Below are 18,111 nucleotides of genomic sequence, written 5' to 3'. Positions count from 1 at the left end.
TCACCAACTCAACTTCAGTAGATTTCCTTGATTTTTATTTCACACTTCAACTTCTCAGGTTAGGCTGAAAGCCTTTGAATCAGGGAATAATATCAAACGAATATAACGAACAGTTATATCTTGAAAGCAACAAGAGTTTGTACATACCAGTGGTCTTCCCGGCCTTCTCCCGTCCACAAAATGTTCATCATAATCGGCGTAAGAATTGTCATACTCTTTGATGAATGAGAGTAGTCATAAATGCCTGGTGCAATGACAACATGATGAGGATTAGAGTTTCTGTAATGACAGTTTAACCTTCACCAACAAAACAACAATGTATTGTAACACAAATGAAATCGCAGACGATGTATTGTAAATGCTTTAATATCCTAACATATTAAATAAGAATTTACAATACAAGGAGTCCAAGACTTTGATTGCAATATAGTCTATTATTAACATTATTTAAATACAGTTTTCAATGTCACTGATTTTAATGCAGCATTCAACCAAATCATCCTTTACATTACTCCACATATTGTCAGCTGTTTCATCCAAAGGTCTAAAGTCAAAGGGGTGAGTCCATGGTGGTCAACATTGATGGAGATCAGCTGTTTCCATGTGTCAAAGTCAAGAGTAAAACACGAAAGGCAATGTTTTCATTAACCTTCATGCAGTATTTGGACTCCCCCAAAAATCCGAGTAAACAAAAATGCTGGAAAGGATGGATTGTGTTTTTCCATCCATGGCTGAGAGGCAATGTGTGCCCCTGGTGCTAACACCAGTGAACCACACATAAACAGAACACAGAAAAACCCTGTCGTTTTTAAAGTGGACAAAGCTTGCTTTTAGTTTGTGAGCAGAGGTGAAAGCATAAACAAATGCCACACAAACATGCAGCAGCTCCGAGTTGATCCTCTGCATTGATGAATTCACCCATTATCACCAGCATTAAATGCATGAAAAACCCCTGGTCGAAAGCTTCTTGCATTCAATAGAAGAGATAAATTAGCCATATACAGTACATGAACCATTAGTGTTATTAGAGTACTGCCTTGTTGCTGTAAAATATTATTCCTGTAAAGGGAACACTGATCTGTTTGGTTTGCTTTCTGAATACAGTATATGTCCTATTTCAACATCTGAAATTAGGTTACTGACTACATTGTTTGACCTTGTTTGTGTTAAATCCCTGATTGTTTAGTTCAAGCGTAATGGTGCTGCCATTTCTGAGGGTAAATGACTACAACAGTATCTTCAGTGTTAGTAGAGGTTAAATGGGACATCAATCACACTGTCATTACAACTGATGTCTTTCTTGGACAGATGCTAAAAATTCGGTCGGTCAAAAATCTCTGTGAAGGGACACCCAACTCTGGAAATGAGCATTTCAACAATTGTCTTGTGGTGGTGATTCTTGCTTTGCAGAAAACATTACTATTTAAATGAATACTGTCCTAGTCATACTTCAAACAGGGTTCACACCACCTACCACTGATTAAGTACAGTCTGAATCGGTCTTCTCTGATGAATCAAAACAGTACAGCATGTGCAACACAAAAATATTTGTCTGGAACCTCAAAGCATGTACCAATTCTGCCTCCTGCGGTGACCCAAAAGTCTGTGGCCTTTCATAAGACCCAAGATCTGACCAAATGCGCTTCTGTGGTTAACAACATCTTCAGCTAACATCTTCCTATTCCTCCAATTGTCCACACTGTTGACATTGCACATCTAATGTCTTCATTCTTTTGGTTGCCAGACGGTGGCTGAGAAAACAGCAAACCTGAAAAGAAAACATTTAGTAAGAGACACGTCAGCTGATACAAACATCAGGAAATATATGTGTAACTAACTAGTAGAGATGCTCCGATCGATCGGCCATCGATCAGTATCGGCCGATTTCCGTTTAAAAAAAAATCACGTAATAGGCATATGGCGATAAATCTTTTCAAAAAGCCGGTCACCTGTGGCTAGCACTATTGCACTGCACTGCACTGCACTATTTCAGCATGCAGCAGTCCTTTTGTGCAGTGTCGTGTCTTGCCCTAACTCTTGGGCAGCGTCGTCCTCCCACTTTCCCTCAAAACCAAAACAATCGTGTCTGCCGTGTGGAACTTAACTGCCAAAACATGCCACGAAAACTATCTTGCTGGGGAAGCACGTTAAACAGCTTTAATACGGCATTTGAAGAACACTTGACTGAGTATGGCGAGTTTTCAAGGCTCACGGTGTGACCAGCAGTCAAACGGCAGCTAACACAGCCTTGTAAGCTAATAACCCGAAAAACAACTGAATTCATCAGATCAGATGACCAGACCAGACGACACCGGGTTCACCGCATGCTCTCTCATGTACCTGGAAGTCCTGCTAGAGCTCGACTAATATAATCTCACATCCAAAGTCTTCTTAAAGAAGGTGTCCCATCCTCTGGAACTTTCACCAGTGATTTTTATGGTTCTTTTTGTCATATCATATAACCAGCAGGGGTACAGCCAGGAATTCTGCATCCAATTAAAAAAAAAAAATCACATGGCCCACCCCGCTTTATTAATTAATTACTCATTTTATTAGTAATTACCTATGCTTTGGGCCCCCTGGCAGTCAAGGGACCTTGGAACTGTCCTGACTTGTCCCCTTTATACAGCACCCCTGGCCAATAACACTCTTCATAAATAAATTGAAAAATGTACAATTAATCCTTCTGATCAGTATCGGCCGATTGCAGTCCTGGATGATCGGTATCGGAACTGGCAGCATAAAACCCTGATCGGTGCATCCCTAGTAACTAGAAATCCAGATCACCAAAATGTACCCCATCAGACATGTTATCTACACTGGCACAAGTTGACATTTAACGTACTGTCAAAATGCATGTAAGCTTTCAACATTATCAATGTGTTCTGCCCATCAAAAAGTCTCACTCCATAAATTACAAAGCAAACATAACACTACTAATAATACTACGTCTACAACAGAGAAGCAACAAGTTTCCATCATGAAAATACAATCAAGTTATGTGTACAGTCCCCCCTTTCTTCTTTTGTGTACCTTGTGTTCTAGTGGCTGCTAGGAAACTGTTCATGTGTGTTGATTGACTGTTGCAGTTTCTCTTCTTTGGCCCTTCTGCTGTGGCAAAGCTGTAGAGTAGCACAAAAGCAATGAATATACCGCTTTCTCATGGCGTAATTCAATACAAGCTGTGTATGTTTACTGTTCTCTTTTCCATGAAGCTGGTCAGAAATTCATCTATGTCAGTGCGTCCCTCCAAAAAGTTTTCAGCTGTCTCCTCAGAGTCCTCCTCGGCCTGGTGTGCTGCCACCTTCAATCGTGCCTGAAGAGTACTTAGACTGCAGCTCTAGTGTGGGAAAGAGGTACCATTAGTTTCCCTCCTTTGCAGAAGTATTGCAAAATTATAAACACAAAAACATTTGGAATTGGCTAGTTTAACAATTTCTAAAATGCATTCCTTTCAAACACTGATTTGATTACTATTTGATTCCAATAGTGGATGCCAAACAAAGAAATGCCAACTGTGTGTTAATATAAGAGACAGAGAAATTGCACTAATTTCTGGAGCTATTTCTTACTTTTTAAAGAAAAAACAGCCTTGTAACAACAGCACAGGAGTTGGAGTTAACATGACCAGGCCTCAGTTGTAGGTACTTCATACACGGCATAATAATATTTATAAAAAATAATAAAACATGACTGAAAAATAGCCTTACACTACACTTCCCCTTACATTCTTCATGTATTGTTCCAATAATAAATGCACAGTAGAGATGGAAAATATGGCCAAAAATCTATTGCAGCCACTTGCAATAACGAGAGATATCACAATACAGTATATTCTTTGGTGTATAAATTGTAATAGAATCATTTCAGAACAGGTTACAGATTAGGTCATGTTCACTTATTACATGCGTTGCACCCTGTTGCAGCTTGTCGCTCTCAATTTTGCGAGTCACACGTACTATAGATTGTGTCATCTGATCAGGCAATAGGCCATATGTATATGGCATATCATTTCTCTCGCCCATTACCAATACTGTACACATTCAGTAGTTTGTTCACATTTAAGGAAATCATTGATACAAGACCCTCCATGTGACTCATAACTGTTCATTGAAATGCACATCCCAACGCCTTAATAGCCTGTATATAAACAAAATAATACAACATCTTTGTGGACGGTGTATACAGCATAGATTAGACTCAAGCAGCATCAGGCACAAACCCATGTATTACACACTTTATGTTAGATTGCTCACGCCTCATAGTGAAAAATAATGCAACTGACTAAAACACTCATCCATCAATGTTCTATGCTGCCTGTTCTCATTAGGTTTGCAGGTAAGGTGGAGCCTATCCCAGCTGACTTTGAGCGAGAGGCAGGTTACACATTGGACTGGTCACCAGTCAATGACAGGAAACACAGTAATCCCTCGTTTATCATGGTCAATTGGTACCAGACCCGACTGAGATAAGTGAATTTCCACGGAGTAGGATTCCTTTTTTATATGTCAAATACTTTCGTAGTTAGGAGCATAGAAAACGTGTTTACGACCTTCTTAATACAGATCTTAACATTATTAGAGCCCTGTAGTCATAAACTAACACCGCTATAGTCCCCTCGTATAACCCAAACGCTCATATTACCCAAATATAGTAGACATAATAAGTGTAAATAAGCCATTTAAGACATAACTAAGACCCGTGCTCGTGTGTGTTGCTGTAAATGCGTTCCCAAGGGGAGCTGAGTGGCAGCCAGACAGTAAGTGACGTTGGGGATTCAGGGTTGAGTTTTAGCTTGGCGTGGGTTACTGCAGCAACAGTAGCCCATGTTTTTAATAGGGATTTTTAATACAAATTATTGTGCCGCTAGTGAGATAATTCAAACCTCCAATAAAAACCTGTTGTTTCGGTGATCAAGTCTTGCATTTGTGTCTCGCCAAACATTCCGGTACCATTACTTACACCTAGTGACCAGTGTAGAATACTACATATCACTCCAAGGTCTTTGAATGCATCTTCTGAATGCCTTTCATGCATATTGTAGTTCATTTAGCAATTTTTATGGCCATTGTGCACCAAAAACAGTTTTCTGCATCCAAAACATGTACATTGACCAAACTCCAACAAAACGTTACAAGTTGCTAACGTATACAGCGTAGTCCACACACAATGTAAATAAAATTTAATCGAGGAAGACTATACACAAATGATCTGATGTCTGCAATGACACACAATGTGAATTTCAGATTATTTCCGAGTCATTTCTCCATTTTTGTGACACAAAAGTAACACATACTCAAAATCCAAAATATGGCATAATGTTCATGATACGTGTTACGATCCAATTTTCTAGTGATATATATTTTTAATTAATACACTTTGAGGAACTATTGCGTTACATCATGTTTCCGCGGAACATGAAGTGTGTTACGCTTGCGCTAACAATACTTGAAATAACACAGTGTTGAGTCTCGCACAGGGTGTGAAGCAGGGTCCATCCACTATCTGCGTTACGTGAAATATTTGTCACCATTACAGCACATCCTGGTCAAAATTTACGCTACAATTTTGCCTCGGTCTGCGCGCGTTCTCCGGTTAGCGTACACAGGGATCACCAAATGTTTTATCTTGTGAGAGCTACTTTTATAAAATGAAAATGGCTTAGAGCTACTCAACTGAACATGCTTGTTTTACCAGAACATTCACAAAGTGTTGGTATCCACAACTCACATTTTGTATTTCAGAATGCATTTCTTTGCAGTGTTCTCACATTATTAATTGAAAGCTTGAAAGAAAAAGCAGGGTTACGGGCGCCACGTTGTCATGGAGGCTACCTGGTGTCCGCGGGCACCACGTTGGTGACACCTGCGTACAATACGGCACGCTTCTTGTGTTATTGATACACTGCGTGAGCCCATCTGTATTCTTAATTATTATTTTTAAATTAGAAAAGGTCCTTCCTTGTTAGCATCCTATTAGCTAGCAAACAAAATGGCAACCGGAACCAGAAGTTATGTCGCCCGCATGATGTCATCGGTGGTTGACTCTTAAAAATGTTAACACAAAACATGTTTTTATAGTTTTATAATTGTAGTTTACGTGCAGAAAACAATTCTAAATTCATATAAAAGGTAAGAGTAACCTTAAATATTCATTCATCCCTTTAATTCATCATTTATATGTATTTATATGCATTTCAAATTGTTTTCTGCATGTCAAACTATTATTGTGAAACTATAAAAACATGTTTTGGGTTAACATTTTTGGCTTTCTGGAATGGATTAATTGGATTTATATATTATTTCTTATGGGAAAAATGTATTCGGTTAGTGTCCATTTTGGTTTGAGTCAGACCTTCTGGAACAAGTTAACGCTAACCAAATTGACGCTAACCAAGGTTCCACTATAATAGGATTGTGCACATTATCATGTTTCCATTACTGTTTATGTGTATGCCCAGAAAACCTACAGAAACATTGAGGCACTTGTAAGATGTACATGTAAAAATGTCAAAACTTAACACCCTTTTATTTACTCATAATGTGTAAATCAAGCATTTATCAATAAAAAAGTAACTGAAATAGAGCATTTTTTTACGTACATGTTACAACTGCTATTTCAGGAAACAGTGCACTGCTGCCATGAAATATACCGAAATGTTATATTTTTCTTTATAAACTGAACTATTTAAGTGATGCTTCAGTTTTGCTTCCTATATCACGCTTTTGGTACCCTTTTCAGGAGAATGGCCCATAGACAAACAACATACCGGTACACACCCATTCACATTCACACCTATTATCGGCATGTACAATTACCCTAACATGCAGGTTTGGGATGTGGCAGGGAGCACACTCTACATTATGAATCCAACTGTTTGTAGCCACTTACAAGAGAGGAGAAATATGATCTTAGGGAAAAACTAAACTTGCAACACTTATACGCAAGAACAACGCTAATAACCCACAGCATTTCAGTATGCGGGATCAAATTATGGAACGGATTGAGCAAAGGACTCAAACAATGCATCAAGATGAGCGATTTAAAAAAAACAATACAAGCAGTTGATGTTTGCTAAAAATACAAGGCAGAAGAGAAGAGTCTCGAGCTCGCTTTATTATACTTGTCTTTATTTTATTTATTTAGTTTTATACTGATTATTATATTTATTGTTCTGTTATGCTTGTTTCTATTTACAATTTATTTTGTATTATACTGATTACTATATTAATTGTGAAAAAATCTTAATTACATCATAATTTTGTTACATTATCTTATTATTATTCTATGTACGGTATATATATAAATATAAATATAAATATAAATATAAATATAAATATAACATAAATAATATGTACTGCACAAGATGTGGATCAGATGGGGGGTAGGATTAAATAAGCTTTGCTTCTTCCTACTCCTTTTGGACATGTGGAATTGTGAAATGAATCATGTGATGTAGTCCATTGTAACTTGCAATCATGTTCAAATAAAATTAAACCAAACCAAACTTACCTCGCTGAGATCATGCTGTCTCTGCAGTTTTGCCTCAAAGGCTGACTTCAGATGAGTCAGCTGTTCAAACTGCCAACACAAAACACATGTGAGCCGCTGCACAACTACAGCATTCATCAATTTTGGGATTGTTTGTTTGAGCATGAGATTGATTTCATAGTATTCAACCTTGTAGATCATTTCTTGTCTTTTCCCTTCCAGTTGTGGTTCCATCTGAAGGTTTCTCTCTGTAAAAAAGATGCATGAGCCTGTCAAGACAATTAAAGCTTCTCATTGTAGATTGCCTCCGACCTTACAGTTCAGAGATGGGCGAGGAACGTACTTGCCATATCCACTATGTTAGTGATCAACTCCTCTTTGTCATTTGTGACCTGCTTTAGTTGTGGCAATGTCACAAAGAACCTTAGTAACACATCCTCATTTTCAGACATGTCGGACAGTTGCGTCAGACTGGGTCACAATGCAGCGAGGGCAGGCAAACAGGTTGTGTACCAGAGAGGAAGAAGACACAACACATAATTTCGTTAGTCAAAATCACACAAACCCTGTTTGAATAATGTCTTGACACGTGACAATGTATTACTTTAAGTCACAGAGTTCAGCAAAAGACTCAGGAATCTCGGGCATCTTATAGATATGTCCATTTATTCCAGCCTGAAAACAAAAAAATAATAATTTATGATGAAGCAAATTATCTAACTGAAAGGCGTCCTGTGTAAAAATGAAAAAAAAAAACTATTAATGCTGTATCTCTGCAGCTGGAATGTATTTTATTTTATTTATCATTGATGTACCTGCAAATCTCCAACAGGTACAGGTAATGGCAGGTCAGTAATAAGTCCATAAGGAGCTGGACCTCTAGTAGACCCATGGACAACGTCAACCCCTGGGTGAAGCACTGGACCTGGTCCAGATGGAGCTGGTGCAGGAGGCGGCGTATGACTTGGGCCAACATGACGAGGACCATAGTGGTAACCCCGAGTCGGGTAAGGAGGCATTCCTGATGGTTTGTACATACTGCTGTTGGTAAAAGTCAAATAAAGTTTATTTAATTGATATTATTTTCATGTGAGAATGTTTTTGTCTCTTTCTCAATTACTGTTTTATTCACAATATTTGCTGCTGGTATAATCTGCATAGAAAAAGAACAGACTCACTAGGGAAAGCCAGATGGGCCAGTGGACATCAAGGCAGGAGGACTCTTCCAGAATTCATCTAGCAGACTCTGAATGACTTTACCAAGGTCCGAGTGCATGCCAAACTACAACAAAAAATGCAAAGATTTTTTTAAATTGTGGTCCACAGACCACTAGTAGTAGTGGGTAATTTAGGGTGCACTCACACTAGGCCATTCCAACCTTGACAGAGTTGGACGCAATTCCCCCTTCCTCTCTTGGCCTCCACTGACTTATCTTCACGCTAGCATCCATGCTGTCATTGTCCGGACTTTGTGGATTACTTCCAAGTCTTATTTCGAGTCTTTCTGTTTATTTATATTGTGCATGGTGGTGGCTGTCAATTTATAACTTGCTGGAGGAGCAGCTACATTAACAAAATGTGCTCAGGAGTGAGCGTGCGAACCATAGGTTTTGACTTTGTGAATTATGAAAGGCAGTGGTTATCATTAAAATCAGTCATTTTATGACGTGGCGACGTTGCTTGTGTGTATATCAGCGTGCATGACCAATCGGGGCTGAGGCCCATTCCTCCCAATTGTGCCAGAGGAGGGGATGTATACAAAACTTGAGCACACATCAGCTCAAACTATCCAAACCTGGTCGACTTTAGTTGTTAAATGGACCCAATCACAATTAGACTAGCCTGGCGTGTTTTTTTTCTTTTGGACCCTATTTTCTGTGAAAATGTAGGTGAATTTCCCAACTGTTTAACTGTTGTAGCCTTCAACTTTTTTTGCTGTAATATTCTGTTGCAGGATCCGGCAAGTCTGCTGTTTTTAGATATATTTAGGCATAAATTGTAGCTTGTATTACCTGGTTTTGGCAATAGAAAAATGCAAAATAGGGGGCGCAGTTATGCTGAGGCAGTTAGCTACTGAGCAGGAGAAAGGGGACTTACCTTAATTTAGTCTTAGTGGCAAGTCTTACAGTAATTCAGTAATATGAATGATCCGGCTATACTTACATTACTGATGAGGGGGCTTGTGATCACCGTGCCATTATTGCTGTCAACAAGGTGATGACCAACAGGAGGGTAGACACTAACTACCGGCTTCTCCTGAGGAAACTGAGGAGGAAGAAGACTGGAGAGGAAGAGTTTGACAACATCAGATTGAGGCAAACCAAGAAAAAGTCTTACAGAGCTTCAAATATAAACAGTCATATGGTGATAGTGTATCATGGTGGTTTATAAAGCAGTCAGTGTTTGGGAAAAATGTCTCACATTTGTCTCACATTTGTCTCACATTTGACTTTAATCACACTGTGACAGCTGAAACTAATGAGGCGTAACCTCACCTAAAAACCTTTACAGTCCCCAATGTTCAATTTGTTCATAAGTACATATTTTTAACATTGCTATATGTGAACAGCACAACAGACAAAAACAGAAACTAATGCACGACAATGTGGATTTTGTCTGGAACGAGTATGAGTTGGAACAGCGTGCTATTGCAATAAATGGCTCAATGTCCTCTATCATCTTTAGCTGTAATGCAAATGTATTTCTGGATTCCCAAAGTGGTTGAAAGAGTTGAATCTCATCAGGGGTTGGCCTGTATTGCTCTTACACAACTGGTCCAGCATGACTTACAGAAAAACGCTCTTTGCTGATTAGCATGAGCTGTGTAAAATTGTGAATCCATACAAATGGCTGCTCGTGATCCCCAAACTCCTGACCTCAAATAAGAACTCACATGTTAACAGTGATGGTGGAGTTGCTGACTGTAAACGGGATCCTGTACTCCACATCCTTCTGGATTTCTGCAATGCTGTTTGGGATATAGAGAAACACAAGGGATCATAGCTGAGATGAATGGAAAAAAATGGCAATGTTTTGTACAGTTTTAGGAAATAAGAATCCCTGTTCATGAAAATGTATATATACAGATGTGTCCAAACCCTTTGACTGGTGGAATATGCCCTACTTCAGGGGCTGCCAACCTGTCGATCGCGATCGAGCAGTCGATCTGGACTTGCCCGGTTGATCGCAGTTGTAAATTTCGTAATTATACATTTTGTACGTTATGTTTAACGTCCTATACAAAATACCAGACAATGCATCAGAAATTACAGTATATCAATGTCAGCTGGATGAAAATGTGTATTAATAAAGCCCATCAAACATTCCCTTGTTTCTGGCTCTCTGAGAGGAGCGGCAGTGTGGATGAGGTGATCCAGCGAATTTCATTAAAAGACATTCAGTCCTAACTCTCCGCTACAAAAATATTAAGAAAATGAAATGCATTATCACAGTGGTGCCCTCTCCTCCCGGAGACTGACCAACAGACACGCATTTTGACCACTGAACACGCCCATAGGCCACGCCGCTCTCCAGGCACGCACCCAAACCTGAGCTCAGTCCCCAAAACCCAGACGGAGGTGCCATTCCACGCCAATAGAGCAAAAGACACCATGAGGAAAAAGCTGAAATGTTGACACCGACAACCAATAATAGCACAAAGCTTTGTCTTTAAAAATACAGACGTCCCTCGCTACAGTGCCATTTGAACATCGCTCCCTGACTCTATCGTGGTCTTTCAAAAAATTATTAACAAATAATTGACGTTTCACGATTGCTGAGTACTATGGCCCATTATTAGTCAAAAAATATTGAAAGACAAGTTATGTAGTATTCTGGGGTAACAACTGTCTTTTCATTTTGTCTGTATTGTCATATTTTACTGATCTCTAGTATGCGTGTGTCACATGCTGTACCTCATGGTGACCACTTGGTGGAAGTGTTGGCATGTTTTGTGACAAGCTTTTCCTTTGTGACAAGTTTTTCCTTTTTGTTAGAATAACTGTTTGTTCCAGTTGATTGATGCCTCAGAGTACTCCAGCAAATATTACAAGAAGATCAGCGGGGCTGAGTACTCACACAAGGAGTGCCCAGTGACGCATACGTCGGCTAAAATTGGCCGAATTAATATGTTATATTGCATTTTATTCCTGATGCGCGGCTCAAAAAATGAGCCGATGTAGCGTGTTCCCTCGTCTGAAAATCTGTATCACTTATAATTTAATCAGGGAATGCTAGTGGATCAGTGTGATCTCGAAGAAGCCGCTCCTGCTGTGCTGCTGCCCAAATTATTCTTGCTTCTACGTCCAGCGGGTTCTCAGTAAATGGTGACGCCATCGCCGAATGACTTACACAGTGAAACAGTGGCACTTTTATAGCCAATTTTAAAGTGAAACTAACCTGGTTGGGACCAGATTATGGGCTAAGTGTAAAATCTAGCCAGGTCAAAAAGAGAGCTACCTTTGTAGTACACGCAAGCCTGGATTTAGACTCAACAGATCTCACTTAACACACTAAACTCGCTTCGCAGTGCACTCCTCTGGGATCTTGGGCTAAAAAGGTTTGGTGACCATTGCCCTAGTTTACTATCAACTTCATTATTCTGTATAATTGTGCCACTAAAGTAGATTAACCTTAGGGACAACTGAAACTAATACACATCACAAGAAATTGAACACAATGACCTATTTCTTTGATACCAATCATATTTTGTGCCTGAAAGGATAAATCAGTCCTATATTAACAGGCTAAATACACATACACTTGATAAAACGCATATATTCATTTTTTACCACTATATTTCTGTATGCTACCTGTTGTATCACTATTATATTTTAACATATGATACAAGTTTAAATGGTCGTGTTTAAAGTGTCGCACAAACAAAGTCAACGTCGCGCTTGGTTGCTATGGGAGGTATTTATGAGCAAACAGCACAAGCTAGGACAGGATGCATTGCCATGGTAACCCCAAGCCAAAGACACCCCTTCTTTTCTCCCTGAGGGGGGTAGGGACAGTATAAGAATAATTCTAAACTGGAAATTAGCAGACATTTGCCAGATGAAACATAAGGAGTTGGGACGTCTCGTTGTATCTTTTTGCTTCAATTAGTCAAACTGTAAATAAGCCTAATACTGTGACTCTAAAAATGGCAGCCGCTTTGTGAGTTTTTTTCCAACAATGAAATATTCCGAGCTAACATAATTTATACAAAAAACAAAACAAAAACAAAATAATACAAAACCACACAGATTACGCAAACTTGATAGATTGTTACTAAAGGGCGGATGTTATACTTGAATTTCCACGTAAAAACTGAATTTCTATATAAGACACGCGTAACAAACATCTATCACAAGACGTGACAGGCCAGTGACAACACGTGTTATTAATGTCTAAAGATAGGCACGGCCACGGTCGCTAGCCAACTGGATTAGCAAACACACAGAGCTACGAGGAAGTGTTAGCACGCATTAGCCACGAAGACATCTCAACCGCCCACGAACAACACTTGATTTTCAACTGGCCAACCATTCATTGCGACATTTTTAATCAGAGATGAGCGCTGTTGGGAACCTGACAATCAAGTGGCTCCCTATACCGCTTTGTCACGATTTACTCTGTGATGCTACAAAGTTAGCATATTGTTGTTGTTTCAAATAAAGTAAAACACATGCCAGTATAAACACATCCAAGTACATGACCGCGTTATTGACGTTACCTGGGATGAGCAGCTTTCAGTGACTCAATCTGCCGCTGCCTTTGTTGCTGAAGACTGTTGAGTGGAGGGTGAGGTCCGGAGCCTTTTGAGACGGGGAAAAGCCAGTTCATCCTATCCAAGCTAAACGGTACACTGAACTTGGTAGTAGAATGTTAAGGCCGGCAACAAACTCGAGGGAAAGGCAGCACACTTAAGTGGAGCTATGTATGGCTAACCTCATTAGCTGGTGAATAACGTCAACAACTCCCTTTCGTCCGCACACGCGTTTGGAGCTATGTTAACACCATCAGATATCGTATCATACTGTACTGGATAAAATATCGATACGCCTTTTTTCTTTTGGCAGTGTAATTAATGTCGCTGAAACGTGAAATAATTCCGGCTATTGGAAAACAACATTGACGCTTTAGCAACTTATTTACGCAACACGTCACAGTAAAACGACGTACTACGCCACTTCCTCTGTGTGCTTTCAGAATAAAATATCCCAGAACCTCATTTCAGTTTTTCATTGAATTCATTTTGTTACAGCATGTTTCTCTGTGATGTACTATTAGATAACCTGTTTGCATAATTGATAGGAAGAGAAAACCTCCCAATGCTACCAACAAGTTTACCCTGTGTTGACTAAATGCTAACATACTACTGTCTCATTGTAAACTAAACTAACACGCAATATAGAGTTTGCCAGTGTCTATCTTCTTCCTCAAAGGAATGCAGTAAGAACAATTTACAAGTTATAAAGCAAACCTAAGTGTGCTGTCTGTTGATTGAGTATCGTAATGGGGGCCTGGCGTTCCAAAATACAAAGTCCCACCTTTTTCCCCGCTCAGAGCATGCAAGCCACACCTCACGTAGCACTCACATGCATGAAAAGGTGATGTGTGTGAGCTTCTCTGAGGCTGCCGATATATTAATGTGCAAATAACAGTGCACCCAACAGTCATGTGCATCTGCACGAGCCGTGAGTGAGTGACAGCCATTAACTCCACCCCGCCTTTTCAAAACAACACATCTCATTCAATTTACCTCGTAATCGTGATTATAGACATTTTTATACTGTATTTTATGGGTGAAAAAGTGTAATTTACAATCAAGAAGGCACAGCACAAAAACTGGAATTAAAAAGCAATGTTGCTTAGAAATGTGCAACTCCATCACCGAGGCCCATATACTGTACATACCGTAAGCAATTTTTTAACGACACCCTTATTTTGTTAGCAGTCAGACAAGATGCGGCGCGCACAGCTTTTGTTGTGAAGGCCCGATGCGTGTTGCGAATTTTTTAATGGCTCCTGACTGTGGCTAGGCGAGACGTTGAGCAGCAGCTGCGTGCAAGAATGAAACGTGCTTGCTGAATGTGTGGCATACTGAATGAATAAAGGACGGGCGCCTTTATAAGCTACTCACAATAAGTTAGGGACATTCTGAAAGAGGCATCCATATTAACTTTTTGTTTTCCGAGAAATTTTTAGATCTTTCCAAAGTCGTACTGCTGACAATTTGGCCCAAATCAAAAGAGACATGATGGATGACTGGGCTATAACTAATAAAGTAAAGTGTCTTGAGACCAACGCAGCACCAAACAAAGTGCATGGGCCTTATCAACACTAGTAAACCCCATATTTAAATCATTCCGGTTTCGTAGTTCCTCCAAATGCAGTACATGTAGAGCAGTCAATAGACTGAAATCTCAAATGTAACTGGGTGCACATCGACTGAGCCACAGCCTGTTATCGACACCCATTCAAGGCACGTTACTCAGTTTTGTCGGTTTATTTGTTCATCCATTTACTTGCAAACCATGTACTGATTTATCGAGGGAAAGGCTTCTTGAGACGTCATCTGTACTTCTGTGAAGGTGTTGGACGTTTCGTTCCTCATCCGAAAAACTTCGTCAGCGAACTAATAAGTGCTGGTAGCCTAGGCCTTAAATACAGTAAGAGTGGGCGGAATTGGTGTGCCAACACCCTCCTCCTATTGGTTCCTTACACTAAGCCCGGGCGGAGTAGTGGTATAATCCTCTCCTGCTATTAACACCTCCGATAAAAGGGAAGTGTAGCTCCCTAGGTTGGCTATGAAGGTATAGGAGGAGGGTGTTGGCGCACCAATTCCGCCCACTCTTACTGTATTTAAGGCCTTGGCTACCAGCACTTATTAGTTCGCTGACGAAGCTCTTCGGATGAGGAGCGAAACGTCCGACACCTTCTTCACAGAAGTACAGATGACGTCTCAAGAAGCCTTTCCCTCGATGGACAACTCCTGTACGACTGAGAGCCTACACAGACGCATGTACTGATTTGTAATTGATGACTACAACTAGAATGACAATTGTAGATTTTTAGATAACCCGTGGCAACAGCTGGATGAGGAACTTGACAGGCAGACCACCAACACCACAGTCGATTCACTTACTGAGGTCCAGATATACCTGGCAGAGAGCAACATTCAAAGATCCTAGCATTCTTTAAAATACTGGAACAAAAAAAGCACACACATCGAAACCTCTTCTGGCTGTCCCGACCATTTTTATGCACACCAGCTTCCTAGCTGGAGAACTTGAATTATCAAAACGTAATCGCATAAATGCCAAGACATTGTAAGAACTTTTGAATAAAAATATATTCTAAAAAGCATCATGTCAGTGAAGTCATTCATCTTGGATGCCTGCAATGTCGTGTAAGAACCAACAGGTGTCAGTATTAAACAGCACAATGACGTATCAAGCCCGTTTGATTTCTTTTAGTTAACCCCTTCTTTACTGTACCTTGATTGAAACTGTGACACAATACAAGCAATATAATTGAGCAGAATAACAGAGATGTAAGATTGACATTGAAAGAAACCAACAGCAATTATGGCTACATTATAAAGACTGATTAGCTACTTCAACAGCCTTAATCTCTTGTTAAACAATCCATCGTCAGGACAGTAACGATCACGCAGAGTTAAACAGATATACTTGCTTTACACACTATCGTAACCACTCGGATCATATTCCTCCCATCAGTGCTCCTAAAGCGAAGCAAAGAACGTTCATCAATGACTGAAAGCGTATGAATAAATCATTACTTTCAGCCCGCTTCACGCTCAGGAAGGAATATCGACTCTCTTCATCGTGGTTAGCGAGACCAAACACTTTAGAAACACATTTCTCAAGTCAGAAACTATAGAAATGATCCCTGAAAGTATAGTCTTAACTCCACATTCGCATCTGACAGGAAGTCATCTATACGACCACCATTTTCACTCGGGGTGCTAACATAGTTTACGCCTGTAAAACTACAGTTAATGAGTGGAAAACGAACTAAGTAAGTTTACATTAATATTGATGAATTAAGTTGACTTTAAATTCTTTACAATTAGTTACAATGCCAGTACATGGAAGACCCAGAATGCTTTGCGAGCGCTGCTGCGGTATTACTTGTTTTTAAACGAAACCACGTACTTCAAGCGCTCAGGTGTTCACTCAGTTCTTAGCAGCATGTAATTGCATAAATAGCTGTCATTCTATTGGTGGCGCTGGGGGTTAAATATTCATTTTATAGGCGGAAAAAGCGAAAACACCACCCAGCTGTTAAAATGTTCCGACGTGAAACAAGCGTCGTACAACAGTTCCTATGCAAGAATAAACGATGTTTAAAATGTTTAGCGAAGTTAAAACATGTAAAATGAATAAATCAGACTACGAAGCTCGCTAACCTAGTTTCAGTAACCACCGTACCAACATTTCTTCTGTCCTCTGCAAGTCTGAATACATTATTACATTACACTACCGAAGCAAGTTCTTGTACACTAGCCAGCAGTTAGCTCCTCCGACACTTGGAGGGCAGCATTTAGGTAATGAGGCCATAGCAAAGTAAGAAGTCGACTTTGTGATGATGATGATGATGAGACTGACGAGGTTAATGGTTGGGAACAGTCTGGCTATGATGGAGAAGACTTCATACTGTTTGACGTGAAGACATGAACATACCGCAGCAAAACATTACTAGCATTACAACCTGCCCTCCGTCTCTTCACTTTTCTCATTTTCTCTCCATCTTTACCGTCACACCGTCTCTCCACGTTGTCTTTAAATTCTATAATTTGTTGCAATACCAGTAAATGTAAGCCCCAGAATGCTTTGCGAGATCTGCTGCGATATTATATGTGCGAAATCACGTAGTCTAGTCCCAACTAGTCACCAAATTCTTCGCAGCATGTCATGCATGTGATGACATAAATAGTTGCCACGCTATTGGCGGCGCTTGGGAGTTAAATTGTCACTCTACACTGAGAAGCAAAAAAACACCGTCTGTTAAAATGTCTTGACAGTAAACCAGCAACGTACAATGGTTCTGCTGTTAAATAAACATTAAGATATTTAGTAATCTTTAGATCATTTAAAACAATATCACACTGCAAAGTTGGCCAACCTGGTTTGCCAATCAACTTTCCTTCTCTGTCCTCTGTCAAACGGGATACATTATTACGCTGCCCAATCGTTGGTTTTGAGCTTAGTTTAGTAGTTCCATTTTGGACACTGGGGGGCAGCATTTAGGCTGCAAATTAGAAAAAAAATCCTAACATTAAATGACACCATATTAAAAAACAAAATGAAAGCACACATTTAAAGGAAAACTGCACCTTTTCTTTTATTTTGCCCATCATCTACAATCCTTATGTGAGACATGAACATGTATGTCTTTCTCTTTTATGTGTGTTCTAAAGATTACGTGCAGTAATGTGCTGACTAATTTGTATCGTTTTAAATCTTTAGAACGCTTAGAAAAGAGAGAGACGTGTGTTCATGTATCACATGATTTTGTGATGGGCAAAATTCGGAAAATAAGTAACATAACTGACACATGACAAAGTTTGCTCCACTGACAACTGCAGTTCTTGCTGTAGTTAGCTAA

The 18,111-nt window shown here is 39.7% G+C and overlaps 1 protein-coding gene and 1 non-coding gene across 3 annotated transcripts; both read right to left on the bottom strand.

Annotated features, from left to right (window-relative positions):
- Positions 1-359: 359 nt before the first annotated feature.
- vps37a (VPS37A subunit of ESCRT-I) lies at positions 360-17,516 on the bottom strand. Of its 2 annotated transcripts, XM_054780123.1 has the most exons (13): positions 17,215-17,516; positions 13,211-13,292; positions 10,385-10,459; positions 9,655-9,772; positions 8,670-8,773; positions 8,307-8,532; positions 8,096-8,166; positions 7,835-7,962; positions 7,681-7,739; positions 7,513-7,581; positions 3,197-3,340; positions 3,034-3,122; positions 360-1,768 (listed from the first exon to the last, which is right to left on the bottom strand). In XM_054780123.1, the coding sequence occupies exons 1-12, from the start codon at positions 17,240-17,242 to the stop codon at positions 3,042-3,044; spliced, it is 1,185 nt and encodes a 394-aa protein (XP_054636098.1). In that variant the 5' UTR covers positions 17,243-17,516; the 3' UTR covers positions 360-1,768; positions 3,034-3,041. The 2 variants fall into 2 exon arrangements, with proteins under 2 accessions (XP_054636098.1, XP_054636099.1); XM_054780124.1 differs by lacking the exon at positions 17,215-17,516 and having other exon boundaries at positions 8,307-8,529; positions 13,211-15,030.
- On the bottom strand, positions 16,193-16,408 carry LOC129184042 (small nucleolar RNA U3). The gene has a single exon (XR_008571443.1). It is a non-coding gene; the product is annotated as a small nucleolar RNA U3 (small nucleolar RNA).
- Positions 17,517-18,111: the final 595 nt, after the last annotated feature.

The sequence above is a fragment of the Dunckerocampus dactyliophorus genome, chromosome 6 (assembly GCF_027744805.1).
Source record: "Dunckerocampus dactyliophorus isolate RoL2022-P2 chromosome 6, RoL_Ddac_1.1, whole genome shotgun sequence".
In the NCBI taxonomy this organism is placed as follows: Eukaryota; Metazoa; Chordata; class Actinopteri; order Syngnathiformes; family Syngnathidae; genus Dunckerocampus; species Dunckerocampus dactyliophorus.
Note: the sequence above shows the minus strand (reverse complement) of the source record. Positions and strands in the feature narration are given on the sequence as shown.